This window comes from Dermochelys coriacea, chromosome 8, assembly GCF_009764565.3.
Source record: "Dermochelys coriacea isolate rDerCor1 chromosome 8, rDerCor1.pri.v4, whole genome shotgun sequence".
Lineage (NCBI taxonomy): Eukaryota > Metazoa > Chordata > Testudines > Dermochelyidae > Dermochelys > Dermochelys coriacea.
In genome coordinates, this window is record NC_050075.1 from 49323298 (window position 1) to 49342746 (window position 19449).

General features: G+C 40.1%; 1 protein-coding gene across 5 annotated transcripts in view; it reads left to right on the top strand.

Moving 5' to 3' along the window:
* Window positions 1–19449, top strand: part of RABGAP1L (RAB GTPase activating protein 1 like) — a 531206-nt gene that overhangs the window by 130664 nt on the left and 381093 nt on the right. For all 5 annotated transcript variants that reach the window (XM_038413497.2, XM_038413504.1, XM_043491093.1 and 2 more), the window contains exon 12: window positions 15007–15100. In XM_038413497.2, coding sequence (XP_038269425.1) covers window positions 15007–15100 — 94 coding nt within the window. The remainder of the gene's footprint in view (window positions 1–15006; window positions 15101–19449) is intronic.

Sequence of the window (19449 nt, forward strand, 5' to 3'; positions counted from 1 at the left end):
ATGTAATGGTCCTTTGCTCATACTACTATGAGGGGGCAATTGTCTGTCAGTGTGTCCTAACCCAAGAGCTTTGTCCCAGAGTTTTCATGCAAAACCTTGATGATGACTTCAGCATTGTAGAGGCAGATTAACTTCCCATATGAATGGTTTGTGTGATAGTCAGATATGCCACTTTGCTCATATAAATCATATGAACACATGAGGTCACGATTAAGGCTTTGTGCAACAGCATAAGTTTGAAGCTGGGCTATGTATTGCTTTTTTGGTATCTGTTTGAGAGAAAAGTGAAAGCCTGATGGGAGTGTGTTATCAACTGTGTTGTAGGCAATGTGAAAGTAGCAAAGAATGCAGGAGACTTTTCTCTTAATTTATTTCCATGTTTTAAGGTGTTGAGAGTGTGGGATGCATCCTGACACAACCTTAATTGTTTCAAAATATGTTTTGTTTTTTAATATAAACTAAGCTAGAATATGACCCAACCTTTCATGGATGGAGAGAGGACCACACATGCTCTTCCCAATTAGTTCATATTGATGTGATGAGATAATTCTGTATCTGTTCTCAGCCTCTGTTATAATAATCCGATTCAATCCTCCCCCAGCCACTGTTTTAATTGCTCTTCCAAAGAGGAAAAAGAAGCAATACCATGTGATGGTGACTAATCACATAGTGGTAATAAAAATAGCAGACACTCAGCAAATAATTTGCAAATAATCAACATGTTGGAATTGTCAGCATGAAATGGTACTTGAAGAATTTTGAATAGCAAACAAATTCTATAAAAATTGAAGTCTGTTCAAGCCATGAACAAGAAATAAGGGTGATACTGAATGGAAACACTTGTTTGCTACAGCTGTTCACAGAGCTAGAAACACACTGTTATGTAGCTTTTTAAAGCCCTCCCCCCCCATTTTTTTTGCACTCTGTGTTTAGATGATCTTTCAAATAGCTATTGGGAAATATTTTTTCCCGTACCAGTTCAATATGTAACTTACAAATATCCAGCCTTTTTTCTCAATGAGCAGGAGCCAACATGGCTAACTTTGTTCACATTCATGTCCAAATTTTTAGCTGCATCTACAAAGTCATTGCTGCTTCCTAAGAATTGATCTTATCTCCCTATGAACTATTTTACCTTAATGTAAATGTAATGTACTTCTAATTTACTGTTACATTGATTCTGGCAGTCCAGAGAAATAAGTTTGTCTCATTTGTAGAACTGGCTGATTTTTTTTTTAAACAAAAAATGCTATTTCAATAAAATAGAAATTTGTGTGAGTGGTTATTTTACATCTTTTGCATTTATATTGAAACAAAAAATCATATGGTCATTGAGAATCTTTTTTACACAAATTAATTTTGTTCTTTTTGTCAAGTTTTTGTGAGAAATGACATACGTTTCCTGACTAGTTCTGATAATTTATCCCCTTTTCTCCATCATTACTGCCAAAACGCTCTCTGGTCCATGCTCTGGTGCTTCTTATCTCCGCTTACCTACTGAAACCTGCTTCTCTCTGGTCTTCTTCACTGTCATCTGTGTTTTATTTAATATGTTCAAAATGCTGCTGTCAGTAGCATCTTCCTATTATTACTCTGACCATACCTTGTCAACTTCAATCTTTCTATTGACTTCCCCTATTCTCCTACATTTAGTTTAAACTTCTCACTTTCATTGACATTATCACCTACATCTGACCTAATTTCCTTCTATACATCCCTTTCCACTCCCTGTGCTCTGCTCAAGCTTCTCTCCTGGCTACTTTTTTGTCACCCTTTCCCACTGCAAAGTTTTTTTTGTTTGTAACAAGTTCTCAGTTAAAACTCCTCATGAACCTTTTCTTCTCCTTCAGATCACTATCAAAAATCCACCTGCTTAGCCAAGCAAATCTGTAAGTTCTTTGGGGGGCAAGGATGTGTTATAGGTGGCACTTAGAATAATTACTTCTAAGTTACTATATAAGTTAATAATATCATACTCCCTGAATCAGATCTACTGTGCCTGGCTGTTTAAAGATACCTGCTGTTATTGAAAAGGTAGTGCTAAGTACTCTATATATGTAATTGGGTTTAAATACTAGTGGGAGAGTAATAAGTTTTACATGAATTTTTGTTAAATAGAATCAACAAAAGGCCCACACAAAATGGATCAGTTAGTTTTTTCATTATAAATACCTCAGATAAAACATCTGAAATACATCCATTTGTTAGGATAACAATTCTGAACCAGAATCTGTTTCATCATAGAACTGGAAGGGACCTAGAGAGGTCATCTAGTCCAGTCCCCTGCACTCAAGGCAGGACTAAGTATTATCTATACCGTCCCTGACAGGTGTTTGATCAACCTGCTCTTAAAAATCTCCAACGATGGAGATTGCACAACCTCCCTAGGCAGTTTATTCCAGTGCTTAACCATTCTGACGGGAAGTTTTTCCTAACGTCCAACCTAAACTTCCCTTGCTGAAATTTAAGCCCATTGCTTTTTGTCCTAACCTAAGAGGTTAAGAACAACAATTTTTCTCTCTCCTCTTTGTAACAACCTTTTATGTACTTGAAAACTGTTATCATGTCCCATTTCAGTCTTCTCTTCTCCAGATTAAAAAAATATATATTTTTTCAAGCTTCCTTCATAGGTCATGTTTTCTAGACCTTTAATCATTTTTGTTGCTCTTCTTTGGACTTTCTCCAATTTGTCTACATCTTTCCTGAAATGTGGTACCCAGAACTGGGCACAATACTCCAGCTGAGGCCTAATTAGAGTGGAGTAGAGCAGAAGAATTGCTTACAATACTCGTGCTAATACATCCCAGAACAATGTTTGCTGCTTTTTTTTTTCAACAGCGTTACACCATTGACTAATATTTAGCTTGTGATCCACTATGACCCCCAGATCCCTTTCCGCAGTACTCCTTCCTAGGCAGTCATTTCCCATTTTGTATGTGTGCAAGTGATTGTTCCTTCCTAAGTGGAGTATTTTGCATTTGTCCTTATTGAATTTCATCTTACTTACTTCAAACCATTTCTCCAGTTTGTCCAGTTTATTTGAATTTTAATCCTATCCTCCAAAGCACTTGCAACCCCTCCTAGCTTGGTATCGTTCACAAACTTTATAAGTGCACTCTCTATGCCATTACCTAAATTGTTGATGAAGATATTGAACAGAACCGGACCCAGAACCGGTCCCTGTGGGACCCCACTCGTTATGCCCTTCCAGCATGACTTTGAAACACTGATAACTACTCTCTGGGAACAATTTTCCAACCAGTTATGCACCCACCCTTATAGTAGCTTCATTTAGGTTACATTTCCCTAGTTTGTTTATGAGAGGGTCATGCGGGACAGTATCAAAAGCCTTACTAAAGTCAAGATATACCACATCTACCGCTTAACCCCTATCCACAAGGCTTGTTACCCTGTCAAAAAAAAGCTATCAGGTTGGTTTGACACTATTTGTTCTTGACAAATCCATGCTGACTTTTACTTATCACCTCATTATCTTCTAAGTGTTTGCAAATTGATTTCTTAATTATTACCTCCATTACCTTTCTGGGTACAGAAGTTAAGCTGACTGGTCTGTAATTCCCCAGGTTGTCCTTATTTCCCTTTTTATAAATGGGCACTATATTTGCCCTTTTCCAATCTTCTGGAATGTCTCCTGTCTTCCATGACTTTTCAGAGATAATTACTAATGGCTCAGATATCTCCTCAGTGAGCTCCTGGAGTATTCTAGGATGCATTTCATCAGGCCCTGGTGATTTGAAGACATCTAACTTGTCTAAATAATGTTTGACTTGTTCTTTCCATAATTTAGACTCTGATCCTACCTCATTTTCACTGGCATTCACTACATTAGACATCCAATCACCCACCAACCTTCTTGGTGAAAACCAAAACAAAGAAGTCATTAAGCACCTCTGCCATTTCCACATTTTGTTATTGTCTTTCCCCCCTCATTGAGTAATGGGCCTACTCTGTCCTTGGTCTTCCTCTTGCTTCTAATGTATTTGTTGAATGTTTTCTTGTTAACCTTTATGTCCCTAGCCCATTTGATCTCATTTTGTGCTTTGGCCTTTCTAATTTTGTCCCTACATACTTGTGTTTGTTTATATTCATCCTTTGTAATTTGTCCGAGTTTCCACTTTTTGTAGGACTTTTTTAGATAATTGAAGATCTCCTGGTTAAACCTGGGTGGTCTCTTGCCATACTTCCTATCTTTTCTATGCCGTGGGATAGTTTGCTCTTGTGCCCTTAATAGTGTCTCTCTGAAAAACTGCCAAATGTCTTCAATTCATAGATTCATAGATACTAAGGTCAGAAGGGACCACTCTGATCATCTAGTCCGACCTCCTGCACAGCGCAGGCCACAGAATGTCACTCACCCACTCCTATGAAAAACCTCACCCATGTCTGAGCTATTGAAGTCCTCAAATCATGGTTCAAAACTTCAAGGAACAGAGAAGCCTCCCTCAAGTCAACCATGCCCCATGCTACAGAGGAAGGCAAAAAAACCTCCAGGGCTTCTCCAATCTGCCCTGGAGGAAAACTCCCTCCCGACCCCAAACATGGCAATCAGCCAAACCCTGAGCACATGGGCAAGATTCACCAGCCAGATACCCAGGAAAGAGTTTTCTATAGTAAATCAGATCCTATCCATCTAATATCCCATCTCAGGGGATTTGGCCTATTTACCCTGAATATTTAAAAATCAATTACTTACCAAAATCCCATTATCCCATCATACCATCTCCTCCATAAACTTATCGAGTAGAATCTTAAAACCAGATAGATCTTTTGCCCCCACTGCTTCCCTTAGAAGGTTATTCCAAAACTTCACTCCTCTGATGGTTAAAAACCTTCGTCTGATTTCAAGTCTAAACTTCCTGGTGGCCAGTTTATACCCATTTGTTCTTGTGTCCACATTGGTGCTGAGCTTAAATAATTCTTCTCCCTCTCCTATATTTATTCCTCTGATATATTTATAGAGAGCAATCATATCTCCCCTCAACCTTCTTTTAGTTAGGCTAAACAAGCCAAGCTCCTTGAGTCTCCTTTCATAAGACAAGTTTTCCATTCCTCGGATCATCCTAGTAGCCCTTCTCTGTACCTGCTCCAGTTTGAATTCATCCTTTTTAAACATGGGAGACCAGAACTGCACACAGTATTCTAGGTGAGGTCTCACCAGTGCCTTGTATAACGGTACTAAAACCTCCTTATCCCTACTGGAAATGCCTCTCCTGATGCATCCCAAAACCGCATTAGCTTTTTTCACAGCCATATCACATTGGCAGCTCATAGTCATCCTATGATCAACCAATACTCCAAGGTCCTTCTCCTCTTCCGTTACTTCTAATTGATGCGTCCCCAACTTATAACTAAAATTCTTGTTGTTAATCCCTAAATGCATAACCTTACACTTCTCACTATTAAATTTCATCCTATTACTATTACTCCAGTTTACAAGGTAATCCAGATCCTCCTGTATAATATCCCGATCCTTCTCCGAATTGGCAATACCTCCCAGCTTTGTATCATCTGCAAACTTTATTAGCACACTCCCACTTTTTGTGCCAAGGTCAGTAACAAAAAGATTAAATAAGATTGGTCCCAAAACCGATCCCTGAGGAACTCCACTGGTAACCTCCCTCCAACCTGACAGTTCGCCTTTCAGTAGGACCCATTGCAGTCTCCCCTTTAACCAATTCCTTATCCACCTTCTGATGTTCATATTGATCCCCATCTTCTCCAATTTAACTAATAATTCCCCATGTGGCACGGTATCAAATGCCTTACTGAAATCTAGGTAAAATAGATCCACTGCATTTCCTTTATCTAAAAAATCTGTTACTTTTTCAAAAAAGGAGATTAGGTTGGTTTGGCACGATCTACCTTTTGTAAAACCATGTTGTATTTTGTCCCATTTACCATTGACTTCAATGTCCTTAACTAATTTCTCCTTCAAAATTTTTTCCAGGACCTTGCATACTACAGATGTCAAACTAACTGGCCTGTAGTTACCTGGATCACTTTTTTTTCCTTTCTTAAAAATAGGAACTATATTAGCAATTCTCCAATCATTCGGTACTATTCCTGAGTTTACAGATTCATTAAAAATTCTTGCTAATGGGCTTGCAATTTCAGGTGCCAATTCCTTTAATATTCTTGGATGAAGATTATCTGGGCCCCCCGATTTAGTCTCATTAAGCTGTTTCAGTTTCGCTTCTACCTCTGATATGGTAATATCTACCTCTATATCCTCCTTCCCATTTGTCATGCTACCATTATCCCCAAGATCCTCTTTAGCCTTATTAAAGACTGAGGCAAAGTATTTGTTTAGATATTGGGCCATGCCTAGATTATCTTTAACCTCCGCTCCATCCTCAGTGTTAAGCGGCCCCACTTCTTCCTTCATAGTTTTCTTCTTATTTATATGGCTATAGAACCTTTTACTATTGGTTTTAATTCCCTTTGCAAGGTCCAACTCTACTCGACTTTTAGCCTCTCTCACTTTATCCCTACATCTTCTCACCTCAATTAGGTAGCTTTCCTTGCTGATCCCTCCCATCTTCCACTCCCTGTATGCTTTCTGCTTCTTCATAATCACCTCTCTAAGCTGCTTGCTCATCCAGCTTGGTCTACAACTCCTTCCTATGAATTTTTTCCCCTTTCTTGGGATACAGGCTTCCGATAGCTTCTGCAGTTTTGATTTAAAGTAATCCCAGGCCTCCTCTACCTTTAGATCCATAAGTTCTTCAGTCCAATCCACTTCCCTAACTAATTTCCTTAATTTTTGAAAGTCAGCCCTTTTGAAATCAAAAACCCTAGTTGCAGATTTATTTTTGTTAATCCTTCCATTTAGTTTGAACTGAATTAGCTCATGATCACTTGAGCCAAGATTGTCCCCTACAACCATTTCTTCTATGAGGTCCTCGCTACTCACCAAAATTAAATCTAAAATGGCATCCCCTCTAGTCGGTTCAGCAACTACTTGATGAAGGAATCTATCAGCTATCGCATCTAGGAAAATCTGAGCCCTATTATTATTACTAGCACTGGTCCTCCAGTCTATATCTGGGAAGTTAAAGTCTCCCATGATCACGCAGTTTCCATTAGTATTTACTTGATTAAAGACATTAAAAAGGGCTCTATCCATATCCAAATTAGATCCCGGAGGTCTATAGCACACCCCAAGCACTATCGTAGGAGAGGCTTTACTAGTTTTCTTCCCCAATGTAATTTTTGCCCAGACGGACTCTGTCTTATCCATTGCATCGCTTCTTATTTCTTTACATTCTACCTCATCATTGATATACAATGCTACTCCACCCCCTTTACCTTTGTTTCTGTCTTTCCTAAACAGCACATACCCTTCAATACCTGTAGTCCAGTCATGACTACTATTCCACCATGTTTCTGTTATCCCTATAATATCTGGTTTCACTTCGTGCACCAGTAGCTCTAGTTCCTCCATTTTGTTACCTAGACTCCTCGCATTGGTGTACAAACATCTTAATTTTTTCTGTTTGGACTCGCTCACATTTTGTACCCTATTAGGCACAGTCATTCTACAGCCAGTATAACCTATTAGACTAGTATCCACACCGCCCTCGCTCCTTATATACATTCTCCTACCCATGGCTGTATCCTTTCTTACTTCATCTTCTTCCCTCTCAATGCTAAAATCTGGCGTGGAGATTTTCTGGACATCTCCCATCCATCTCCCCCCAATTCCTAGTTTAAAGCTCTCTTTATCAGTTGTGCCAGCCTCGTTCCTAGAAGTCTATTTCCTTCCCTACTCAGATGAAGTCCATCCCGAGAGAACTGCCCTCTGTCCGTGAATGCCTCCCAGTGGCCATACATCCCAAAGCCCTCCTTATAGCACCACTGCCTAAGCCATCTGTTGACAGTCATAATCTTTTCAGACCTTTGTTGCCCTTCTCTAGGAACAGGAAGGATCCCGCTAAAGATCACCTGAGCCTCAATTTCCTTAAGCGTCTTCCCCAGCCTAGCATAGTCTCCCTTGATACTTTCCAGCGAGAATCTGGCTGTATCATTTGTTCCCACATGAAGGATAATTAGGGGATTCTTTCCCGCTCCCTTTAGGATCCTTTTCAACCTCAGGTCTACATCCCGTACCTTAGCACCCGGAAGACAGCACACCCTTCTATTCTCAGGATCAGCTCTAGTTACAGGCCTGTCTATTCTTCTCAATAAAGAGTCCCCGATCACATAGACCTGCCTTTTCCTGGTGACAGTGCTATTCTCCAGTCTCTCCCTTGTTCCCTCTGGCTGCAAGTTCTTTCCATTCCTATTTTCCCTTACAATCCTCTTCAACCCATCCTGTATCCTCCTGGGGCTCATATTTGTTGTAGTCTCCCTTGACTCTTTCCCTTTTCCTATAGGACTAGCCTCTCTTCTTTTCTTCCTTACCCTTCCACCTTCAACAAGTACCTGCTGAGCCCCTTCTTCATTTTCCAACTCTGCAAACCTGTTCCTAAGCTCTATTTCTCCTTCACTAGCCCGTCTTTTTCTCTGCCTGGTTCTTTGAGTCACATGTTTCCACTGACCACTTTCCTCACCCAGTCTCTCCTCAAAATTCCCCAGCCCTGCTTCCATCTGTGAGTCTGAGCTTTTCCCTTCAGATACCTCATATCTTTGCTCCATCATCTGCTCAAACCCCTTCCTAAACTCAACGAGACTTTCCACCTGCATCTCCAAACCTCGGATCTTTTCCTCCATCAGCTCTATCAGACGGCATTTCATTCAGAAAAAACTCTTACCGGTTCCCCCCTCCTGGATCATGTACATACCACAGCTTCCACATCCAGTCATCCTCATTGTGTCTTTCACTGCAGGAGTCACTCCCACAGCTGCTTCTGTATCTGTCATCTCCTTCCCACCTAAATCCTGTTAATCTGGAAAACACAAGCCACGCCAAAAAGACCACCCCCCCAGCAAAAGCAAACCCCAAACAAGCACCACAATACAAACTCCGTTTTCAAACTCCCACTCAAACTCCCCTGTTTAGAGCTCTGTTTGCTAGCTCCTGTGCCGCTGCAGCTGTCTGTGCCGCTGCCTGACTGGCTGGCTACCAATTGTTTTTCCCCTTAGACTTGCTTCCCATGGTATTTTACCTACCAACTCTCTGAGTTTGCTAGTCTGCATTCTTGAAATCCATTGTCTTTATCGTGCTGTTCTCCTACCATTCCTTAGAATCATGAACTCTACCATGTCATGATCACTTTCACCCAAGTTGCCTTCTGCTTTTAAATTCTCAACTCATTCCTCCCTGTTTGTCAAAATCAAATCTAGAACAGCATCCCCCCAGTAGCTTTCTCCACCTTCTGAAACAAAAAATTGTCTCCAGTACAGTCCAAGAAGTCGTTGGATAATCTGTGCTCTGCTGTGTTGTTTTCCCAACAGATGTCTGGGTAGTTGAAGCAATCACCACCAAGTCCTATGCTTTGGATGATTTTGTTAGTTGTTTAAAAAAAGCCTCCTCCACTACTACTTCCTGGTTTGGTGATCTGTAGTAGACCCTTACCTTGACATCACCCTTGTTTTTTTACCCCTTTTATCCTTAACCAGAGACTTTCAACAAGTTTCTCTTTTTTTTCTATCTCAACCTCAGTCCAAGCGTATACATTTTTAGTATATAAGGCAACACCGCCGCCCATTTTTATCTGCCTGTTCTTTCTGAGCAAGGTGTACCCTTCTATACCAATATCCCACCAAGTCTCCGTGATGCCAACTACATCACTGTTGTGTTTATATACTAGCATTTCAAGTTCTTCCTGCTTATTCCCCATACCTCTCGCATCAGTATACAGACATCTATGATACTGATTTGATTCCCGCCTCCGCAGTTCTGTCTTGTTTCTCCCTTGTTTCTGCTATAACAGCCCACGCTCCCCCCAGATTCCGACCCTTTTCCCAGGTCTCCATGTTTTTGACTTACCTGTGTGCTTTGGTCACCTGCTCCCGTCGAACCTAGTTTAAAGTCCTCATTAGGTTAGCCAGTCTGTAGCCAAATATGCTCTTCCCCTTCCTCAATAGGTGGACCCCATCTCTGTTTAGCAGTCCTTCTTCCTGGAACAGCATCCCGTGGTCAAGGAAGCTGAAGCCATCCTGGTGACACCATCCTCGCAGCCAGGCATTCACCTCCAAGATGCATCTGTCTCTACTGAAGTTCCTACCCTTGACTGGAAGAACTGAAGAGAACACCACCTGCGCCCCAACTCCTTCACCCTTACTCCAGAGCCTTGTAGTCACTTCTGATCTGCTGAGGGACATACCTTGCAGTATCATTAGTGCCCACATGGATGAGTAGCATGGGGTAGTAGTCATAGGGCAAGATGATCCTCGACAATCCCTCCATAACATCTTGGATACAGGCCCCTGGCAGTCAGCATACCTCCCAGGATGCCATTTCAGGGCGACAGATGGGTGCCTTTGTCCCCCGCAGAAGAGAATCTCCAGCCACCACTACCCTGTGTTTCCTCCTGGGAGTGGAGGCTATGATCCTCCTACCCTTGGGGGTACTTGGCTTCTCCTCTTCAACCTTTGGAGGTGATTCCTCATTACTCGTTGCCAGGGCAGCATAATGGTTCTCCATCACCATAGTGGGTGGGTTGGTAGTAGGGGTGGAGCACTGCTTGCTGCCAGAAGTAACCAGCAGCCAGTGTCCTCCCTGTACCAGAGCCATATTCTCCTCCCCTGGTGGCATGATAGCAGTCCTCTCTAGTTGATAATGTCCTCAGCCTTGGAAGTCTCCATATGAATACTATCAAGGAATTCCTTGTGTGCACGGATACTAGCCTAGCCGCCACCTCTTGTAGCTCTCCCACCTGCTTCCTGAGAGATTCCACCAGCAGGCACCTCTCACACTGGATGGTCCCCCCAGCCTGGCTTTCTGTGAGTGGGAAATGTAGGCCACAGTCTCTGCAAATCCACATCTGGATCCATGGTTAGGTTCTCTGTCTGGATACAGGCGCAGGTGGAGGAGACAGGAGCAGTGTTGGCACTGGCAATGTGGCCCTTCCTAACCATAGCGATTTTATTACGTCTTCCTCTCACAAATTCCCCTGTTTGCCGTACTTTGTTCGCTAGCTCCCCTTGGTTGCTTAGCCTCTGGCTTTTAAGGCCTTCCGTCCTGGGTCAGCCCTACCCCCTCATTAATCACACACAGGGAGGGTGATCACAAGGCTGAGGCTGATCAAGGGAACAAAGGCTCAAACAGAAAAGCAGAAAAGCAAAATATCATGAATTTGTTATTAGGGTGTGCAATAACCTGCTAGGTAGCTTGTCACTGTTGGGAGGATAGGTTTTCTGGGGTTCTCCATATGTTACCCTCTTAGAGAACATTGTGAATTTCCCCCTGCAGCGGCTGTCATTGCTGCTCTGAGTGCTGGGGAGAGGGCGTGCAAGAGCAATACACGGTATTCTTTACCAGTAGGGTCTCAAATACTGCCCCTAAAGCCTGCTCCTGTTCTTGTTAGGATTCTTAAAAGCAGTTCAGGAACTGTTCATCTAATTCTAATGATTAAACTCTATTTCAAGGGCTGGTACTATCTACAACTGAAATTTGGCATGCTGTAAAATTTTCAGCTTGACAATAGTCTTGTACCAGTTTTAAGAAAAAGTGGCTACTAAAGATAGCTAATCAGTTTTTTTTTAAGTATTTTATTGATTTAGGATTGTCTTGTAGCTTTTGTAACTCCAAAATGACTTCCTCCCCATCTCCCTACACTGAAGTATTGCGAATGATTAATCTCTATACTGGATAAGCTATAGTAGGCATCATAAATAAATTAAAGGAAATATGAATATCTGGTGCAAGATACTGCATGCTGTACTTGGTGTAAAGATGCCCACAGAGCACAAGAACATCCAGTAGTCAGCAACATTAAATCTATAAGAACTACATCTGGCTACAGTCAAATAAATCTTGACGTAAGAGTTTAAATTTCTTCTGAAAATTACTGTTTTTAAATTTTAATTATTGCTCAGGTTGTAAGGATAAGGAGAATGGGTCCAAAATATTTTCTGTTACTTGCTTTAGAATTTAATAATATGCTTTGCAGATCTGGGCTTCAAAATACAGTATATTTCCATGGGCCATAATGAATTCTTTGAGAGCCGTCTCATTTTACTATAATATATTTTAATACGCTTCATTATCATTATATCCTTGCTTTATCAGGGAAAATTGATTTTTCTGAACTCCGTGTTTCTATTTTTGGTTCCAGTGAACCTGCACAAAAGAATATGAACCCATCAAATCAAAATTTTGCCTGTAGGACTGCATGAGATTAAAAAAAAATGGGGCAACAGGATTCATTGAAACCTTCATCTCCTTTATTTCAGGACCTACGAAACCATGCAAACTGATTCTGACCCAAAGAATTTCATTAATCATGTTTTGGTTTGAAATTGGAGGAGATTGTGAAACTCTGTTTTTCCAAACCAGTATTTCTGTCCACTTTGCTTTGAGTGTTTTTGAGGTGCAGGACATGAGCTATCTTTGTCCTCATGTTTGGCTGTCAAATTCAAGGACCAATATGTTTTTATTAATGACTTGTACTTGGCAACTGCTGAGATTATTAATTAGGAACCTGTACTTGGAGTCAGAGTGACAGTGATGAAGATTTAGTTCGGAGAGAAATCATGCCAGTATGTTGGACAGATCCTCCTCTACATGTTGACATCAGTAGTTCAATATATCAACTTGTTTCTAATATGAAATGTTGAAAATTCTTGGAAAATTAAAGTTGTTGGCAGAGACTCAAGAGTGTGGCTGAGCTCTGTCACACTCTCCTGTGGAGCAAAAGTTGCTTTAAGCCACCTTTTGTGCTCTCTGGATAGTTTGCCCCCGGGCAAAGTTTAAAGCATACTCAGGCCTGCTCTGAACTATACTTAGCTGCTTCGGCTGCTACTCTGATAGCTGCTTTGGGACTCCAAGGATAATGGGAACATGGCAGCGACTCTTTTGTGCTGCCAGAGTGGTACAAAAGAACTGTGATTGGGCCTGATCACAGTACCAGTTATCTTCTAAACCCTACTAGTTTTGAATATTTAACAGTATTGGGTTTTTATTTTGCTTTTAAGATTTTGTTTAAAGACCTAAAATCACTAGTAAACATATAATCAGAAATCTGTGGTTTCAGTGGTTGGAACCAGGAAAAAGTTTGTATAGATGGTGACAGGTCCTCCTTTGTATCTGTGTTTATTTTTGGTGATGATTGGTCCTCTGATATATGTGAACTAGAAAGATCTCATAATTTCTTTTGGCAGTCTAATTTGGCCCCATCCTGTCCATAAATTAGTCAGTACCACTCTGCATATTAAATGGCATCAGATGAGAGCAATGTGAAATGTTTCAGTGTGAGACTGGAGGGGATTTTCCTGTAGTTAAGGTACTGACTGAGACTCTTAAAGATCCAAGTTCAGTTCCCAGCTCTGACACGGTGTCACTTAAACTCTCTATACGTCTGTTCTCCATCTGCAAAATGGGGATATTTCCTTTCTTCCACGCTGACTGTAAACATTTTGTGGTAGGTATGTTGCTCCAAAAGCTCTTGGGCCAGTCCTTCCAAAGCTTGAGCAGAATCTTCACCAAGTTCATGTGCCACAAAAAAAAAATAAAAAAAAAAACTCCAAGATTATCTCATAGACTCCTCAAATTATTCTGAGTGAATGGAGGATTAGGTCAACCCAACTAAATGAGTTACTGTCTTTCCATATAATGGTTGTGGTCACATTGTTTCCCAGTACACAAAACGCATGTAACCCCACTAAGTCTTGCACCTGAGAGGGAACACTTTGTGACATTAAGCCCATTTCCTTTTCAGTTGTGCCAGCCAATACCCTATGGGATGAATCTAGTCTTTAATCATGAGTCTTTCTAGAAAGAGTTCTCTCTCTACTTCATTAAACTTCTTTCTGTGAAACAGCCCACACTTGAGTTTTGGATGTGGGTGGAAAAGCTTCAGAAACAACCCCTGGGCTGTAGATATATATCTCAGCTAGCAAAGCATACAACTGTTTGAGTACACTTTTGAATAGTGAAGTCCCATTTTCAGAAGTGATTTAGGAACCTGAACTCAGTGAGATTTGGGGCTTGTCTCCACAGGGTTAGCTATTTTGGAATAGCTCCCTGCATAGATCATGTATTCTAGAACATAAATGATGTAATTCCAGAATAGTGCCCATATGGGGGAGTTATTCTGTTATAGCTAAATTATACCAAAATAACTGTGCTGGTCATTTCCCCGGTGACTTTTGAAAATGGAATTTAGACTCCTAACTCACTTAAACTGTTTAGAAAATGTTACCTGTAACCCATATCTTCAACATAATTTCTGATTCACAGGCTCATCCCACCCATTTTATCTCTGTATCTAACTCTCCATTAAAGCCACTTATCCTTAACACTCCTGAGATTATTGCCTCTTCACTTCTAACTTCCCATATAATTTCAGCTTCCAAGTCACGATATCACTTTGCTGCTCTTCTTTGGATCTTTTTCAGTAAGATACTGTTTCATCACTGTGGAGTGTGATCAGAGTTCCTGAGGCAAGAACTGTGCATGGTATCCTAGGTGTGGTGCAATGTAAGGGACTAATATAATCTGCTCTACTTGATGAGAAATTTCTCTGTATATAAAACCTGGAAATGGAATTGGCTTGTATTTGGCAGTAGTATAGTACTGAGTACTCTTATTTAATGCATCACTGATTGCCACCAAGTCTCTTCACATAATGCCTTTCTAGATACTAGCTCCCTAATCTTTGTCTGTTGTGTATTCTTTCCTAAATGTGTTTAATTTTAAACTTCTGCATCTTACATTTCATCCCTCGCTTGTCTGCACAAATCCTCAAGCTTTCCATATTCGTTCGTATTTTCTGTCTTTTTTTGTGTAGTCTCCTATAACTGTTTTTTTCAGAAAAAATTGTTGTTCTATAAATCTGTTAGCTCTTTGGTAAATGTGTGCATGTTTTTGTTTCTTTGCAGAAAGCGATAATGAACTCTCAAGTGGTACTGGTGATGTGTCTAAGGATTGTCCTGAGAAGGTCTTGTATTCCTGGGGCGAATTACTGGGGAGATGGTAAATATTAACTTTCTCATTTAGATTTTTAAATACTGAACCTTTTCACCCTTCCGAAGAGCAGATAAAGGCTCATAAAACAATATAAGGCCTAAAATTTTTTTGGCTTAAATTTTCATTTTCTTTCTCCATTTAAAAAAACCCCAAACATTTTAGTTATGATTATAAGGTAGAGATGCTCCATATGAAAACATGTATTTAAACCCAGAGCATAAAGGATTAGCACTTGTATTTTTAATTGGTGGTTATTCTGGGGATCCCTCTTCTAGTGCTTTCATGAAAGCCCTGGTCCCTGTGTTACTGCGTATTCGGAGGTTTATTTGACTAATTATTCTCCTCAATCTTGGTGTTAAACATGGTTCATTTCACGCTCCCCCCAATCCTGTTTAAATGCTTATCTTTATAACCTGATTTATTAATTTGTACTAATTTGTCTGTTCCCAAATCTTTCCTCCTTATGATGATACATGTTGTGAATTATGGTTTCATTGGTATTGATTCTTTCTGTTGAGCCTATACGTAATAGTATTCCAAGGGGACACTGATGTGTTTTCTCAGATGCCAGGAAGAGGTTTTTTGTTTTTAAATTATGTAACAAAATTGCTTAGACAAAATTCAGTTTGATCAAATGTATTTTTTTGGCAAAATTCTCAATTTCAAGTTAACATTCAAATGCATATTCATACAAGGTTAGAAAAATTAAAATTGAGGTCCTGCATGTTTGAGGAACTTGGTCTTCCCAGGTGAACAAATGCATGTTTACATCTTTCAAAAGAAGGCAATCCAGGATACATGAAAGGAATGGTGAAAATTTAGAATTTGGTGAAATATCTTAGAAATTTTCAAATACCTAGAAAACAGGTTGCAACTTTTTTTCAGACTGATAAAAACATATTAATTTCATCTTTTCACAACTCAAAAATGTCCAGAAGAGTTTTACCCAAATTAAAATGAAATCCTGTTGAGATGAAGACCGAGCATAGAAAATTTTAGGCCACAATGTGGAGGTTGAAAGTTATGAGCATCTGCAAATTGAAGGTTGTAATAGAAACTCTTTTGCAAATAACTATAGTGGGTACTGCCTATGCTTGTGAAAAGAAACAGACATGGAATGAAGTAGCTACATGGATAGTGCCAGTATGGATGGAATGTTATTTTTGGGACTTCCGAGGAAAACGGAAAATAGATTAGAACAAAAACTCTGTGTGTGTGTGTGTGTGTGTGTGTGTGTGTGTGTGAAACTAGCAAAATGACGGAACTAGCAAAATATGCATGCATCAAACCAGATTATTCTTATTCCCTTATTATTTGTGACTCTATTCCTTATCTTGCCTCTGTTTGTTGCTTTCACCCATTGAATCAAGTCTGCTATTAAAATGTAGGATCATTAGGTGCGGTGGGTATTTCTATAAAGTACCTAGCACTCTTTGGGTGCTAATATGGTGATAGGGTTACAATAATAAGATTGTGATTGTTTCTGCTAAATTGTGCCACTGCAGAGTTATATCTGACTTTCATTTAAGAATTTAAAATGTTAGAAAAACATAACTGAAGGAATGGGATGGAATGGATCTGTTGCGGGATTTAGCTTCAACGCTCACTCAGTCTTTAAGATTAGATTGGAATGCAAAGCACTTTTCCATCCCTAGTTTTCATATGCAAATTCTCCTGAAAAACACCCAGGGTATGAGTAGTGAGCTTAGGAGGGGAAGGACCTCAACCAGCTTGAAGAAAAGCTGCTGCAGGCCCCTGCCTGTTAGTTTATCTGAGGACTTTCTTTGTGGGGACCTTCTGCTACTATTAACCCAGCAGAGCCCTCTGTCTAGGTGGTGGCGCCAGGAGTCATCCTCTACAGCAGTGGTGCTCAACCTTTCCAGACTACTGTACCTCTTTCAGGAGTCCGATTTGTCAAGTTTCAAGTTTCACCTCATTTAAAAACTACTTGCTGACAAAATCAGACATAAAAATACAAAAGTGTCACAGCACCCTATTACTGAAAAAATTGCTTACTTTCTTATTTTTACCATATAATTATCAAATAAGGGAATATAAATATTGTACTTACATTTCAGTGTGATACTTGAGCCTGTTTTTCATTTGTGAGCCTTGTCTGAAGCCAGAGCCTTGGGTGGCAGAGCTGAAGCCAAAGCCCCGATGCCCAAGGCTGAAGCATGTATCTTAGCTTCGAGGGGCCCCTGTAGCCTGGGGCCCTGGGAAATTGTCCTGCTTCCACCCCCTAACATCAGCCCCACACTTGTGACCCCTCTAAACCTGTTCTGCAACCCCCCTGGAATTCACAACCCCAGGTTGAGAAACTGATCTAGATGTGTTGAGTACCTCTTGCAAGACCTCTGCATATCACCAGGGGTATGTGTACCCCTGGTTGAGAACCACTGCTCTACAGGGCTTTCTGCTGAGGTGGTAGAAGGGGCACCTCCACCGTGAGACCTCTGTGGGGTTAGGGTGGGACTGAGGCATTGTTGGTCGTGTGCTGACCCCAGCATGTTCAGATGTAGACATAAGGTTGGGCATACTGTGTAAGTATAAATTGGGTATACTGTATACATTCTCACAAAGAGAGAACAGGTAGGCTGTCCACTGCCCTAGGAGATGATTCTTGTGTGGATGGTCTTTGCTACTACCACCACCTCCAATTGGGAGGGGGCTTGGAGATGTGCCTGAAATCCCAGATTGCCTTAATCCAGGCTTGCATTAATGAGAGGTAGGAGGAAATGGATTAAACCTAAAACACGCTTGCCAAATTCAGCTTTAGTGCAACTCCACTGATGTTATGTCAGAGATGAATTTGTCCTGTTCAGTATTTGAACTTTTGAGGAATTGTTTAGTCTTTCCAGGATTTTTTGAAAAGTATAGCATTAAACAGTTGATCAAAAACGTAACAGTTTGAAAATTAAAAATAGATAAAATAAGCTCCTCCAACGTGCCAAACGCTACAGCACATGCTGAAAGAAGATGCATGCCTTTGTAAGAAATGAACGTTTCCGTCTTGAGAATTGGTGCACTGATTGTTTTGGAGATAAAAACTTCTTGCATGTTAATTGCTACCTGTCGTTTAATGTTACTGTAAACGAGTGGACTGATATGACAGAAAAATTGCATAGATTTAGTCTGTAAGAGAGAGTTTTCCTAAAAGAAGTCAAAACAAGATAAGCAGAAAAACAAAAAACAAACAAATGGAAGATAGGGGACTGTCTTCTCATTTAATTAATAAGTCACAGTATGTAGGGCATCCTTGGAATGAGGTTTATTTTTCTGAGCTGAACTTGTCATAACCGGCTGAATTCTCAAAAAGATGTGGATAATAGCTTCTGATGTGTACACAGATATTGGCCATACTTAGTAGTCTTTAACCAGAAATATTTATAGCAACTGTAATTTTTTATTGTTTTTGTTATGTCCTCCCAGGCCATAATCATATGGTCTTGGCATTTCTGATAATATCCTGTATTTGTTCTTTGACCTATTAAATAACAGCTGCTGAAGTGTAGCCAAGGTAATAAATGCACTTTGTAAGAAATTGAAGATGTGAATCCACCAGTAGCTATGAGAGACCTAGTCTTTTCCAAATGCCAAACCGGGTATGTGATAAAAATAAGCGGATAAGAAAAGCTTTGTGGCTTTTTTTTTTTTTTTAAAGCTGTTTCCACAGCCAAACAGATGGCAGAGGATCATCTGGCAATAGAGAAAATAAAAAGCATGTGTATTTATTTTCTACAGTAAAATGGATAGCAAGGAATATTAATAGTTTAAACTATTTCGCAGATAGACACTCAGATACCTGAAGAGTTGCTAATTGTAAAGGTACAGAGTTTTGCTTGACTGCATGGTTATTTTATAACGTAAACTGAACTATGTAATACTATGAAGAGAAGTTCTATCTGTGCAGTAAAATTAACGTACTTGAGTATATATGTAACAAATCAATTATGATCCTGTGCATGCAGTGCTCGAACATGCTTGGAAGTTGGAAATATATGATGGTAATACATGGTGTACAGTGTTCTGCTCTCTTGACTATCACTATATAGTATTATCTGTGTGCTCTTGCTGCTGGCAGTGAAGAATTGCTTATTGTCTTTCATGTGCATGTGAAAGTTTACCATCTTAGATCTTTGTTGGATTTATCTACACGTTAAAAGGCTCACAATTAAGTAGGCCTTTATGTTTACTTACAAAGAAAAATTGTTTGCTGTGGTTTCTGTAAATTACCTAACAAATAAAATTGTAGTTAAATGCGCAGGTGTGGGAAGCTCACTCGAAAGTACAGCATGTATCTTATGGAATTATTGCTTCAGAATTGATGAACTTCATCACCCCATTTCAGACTC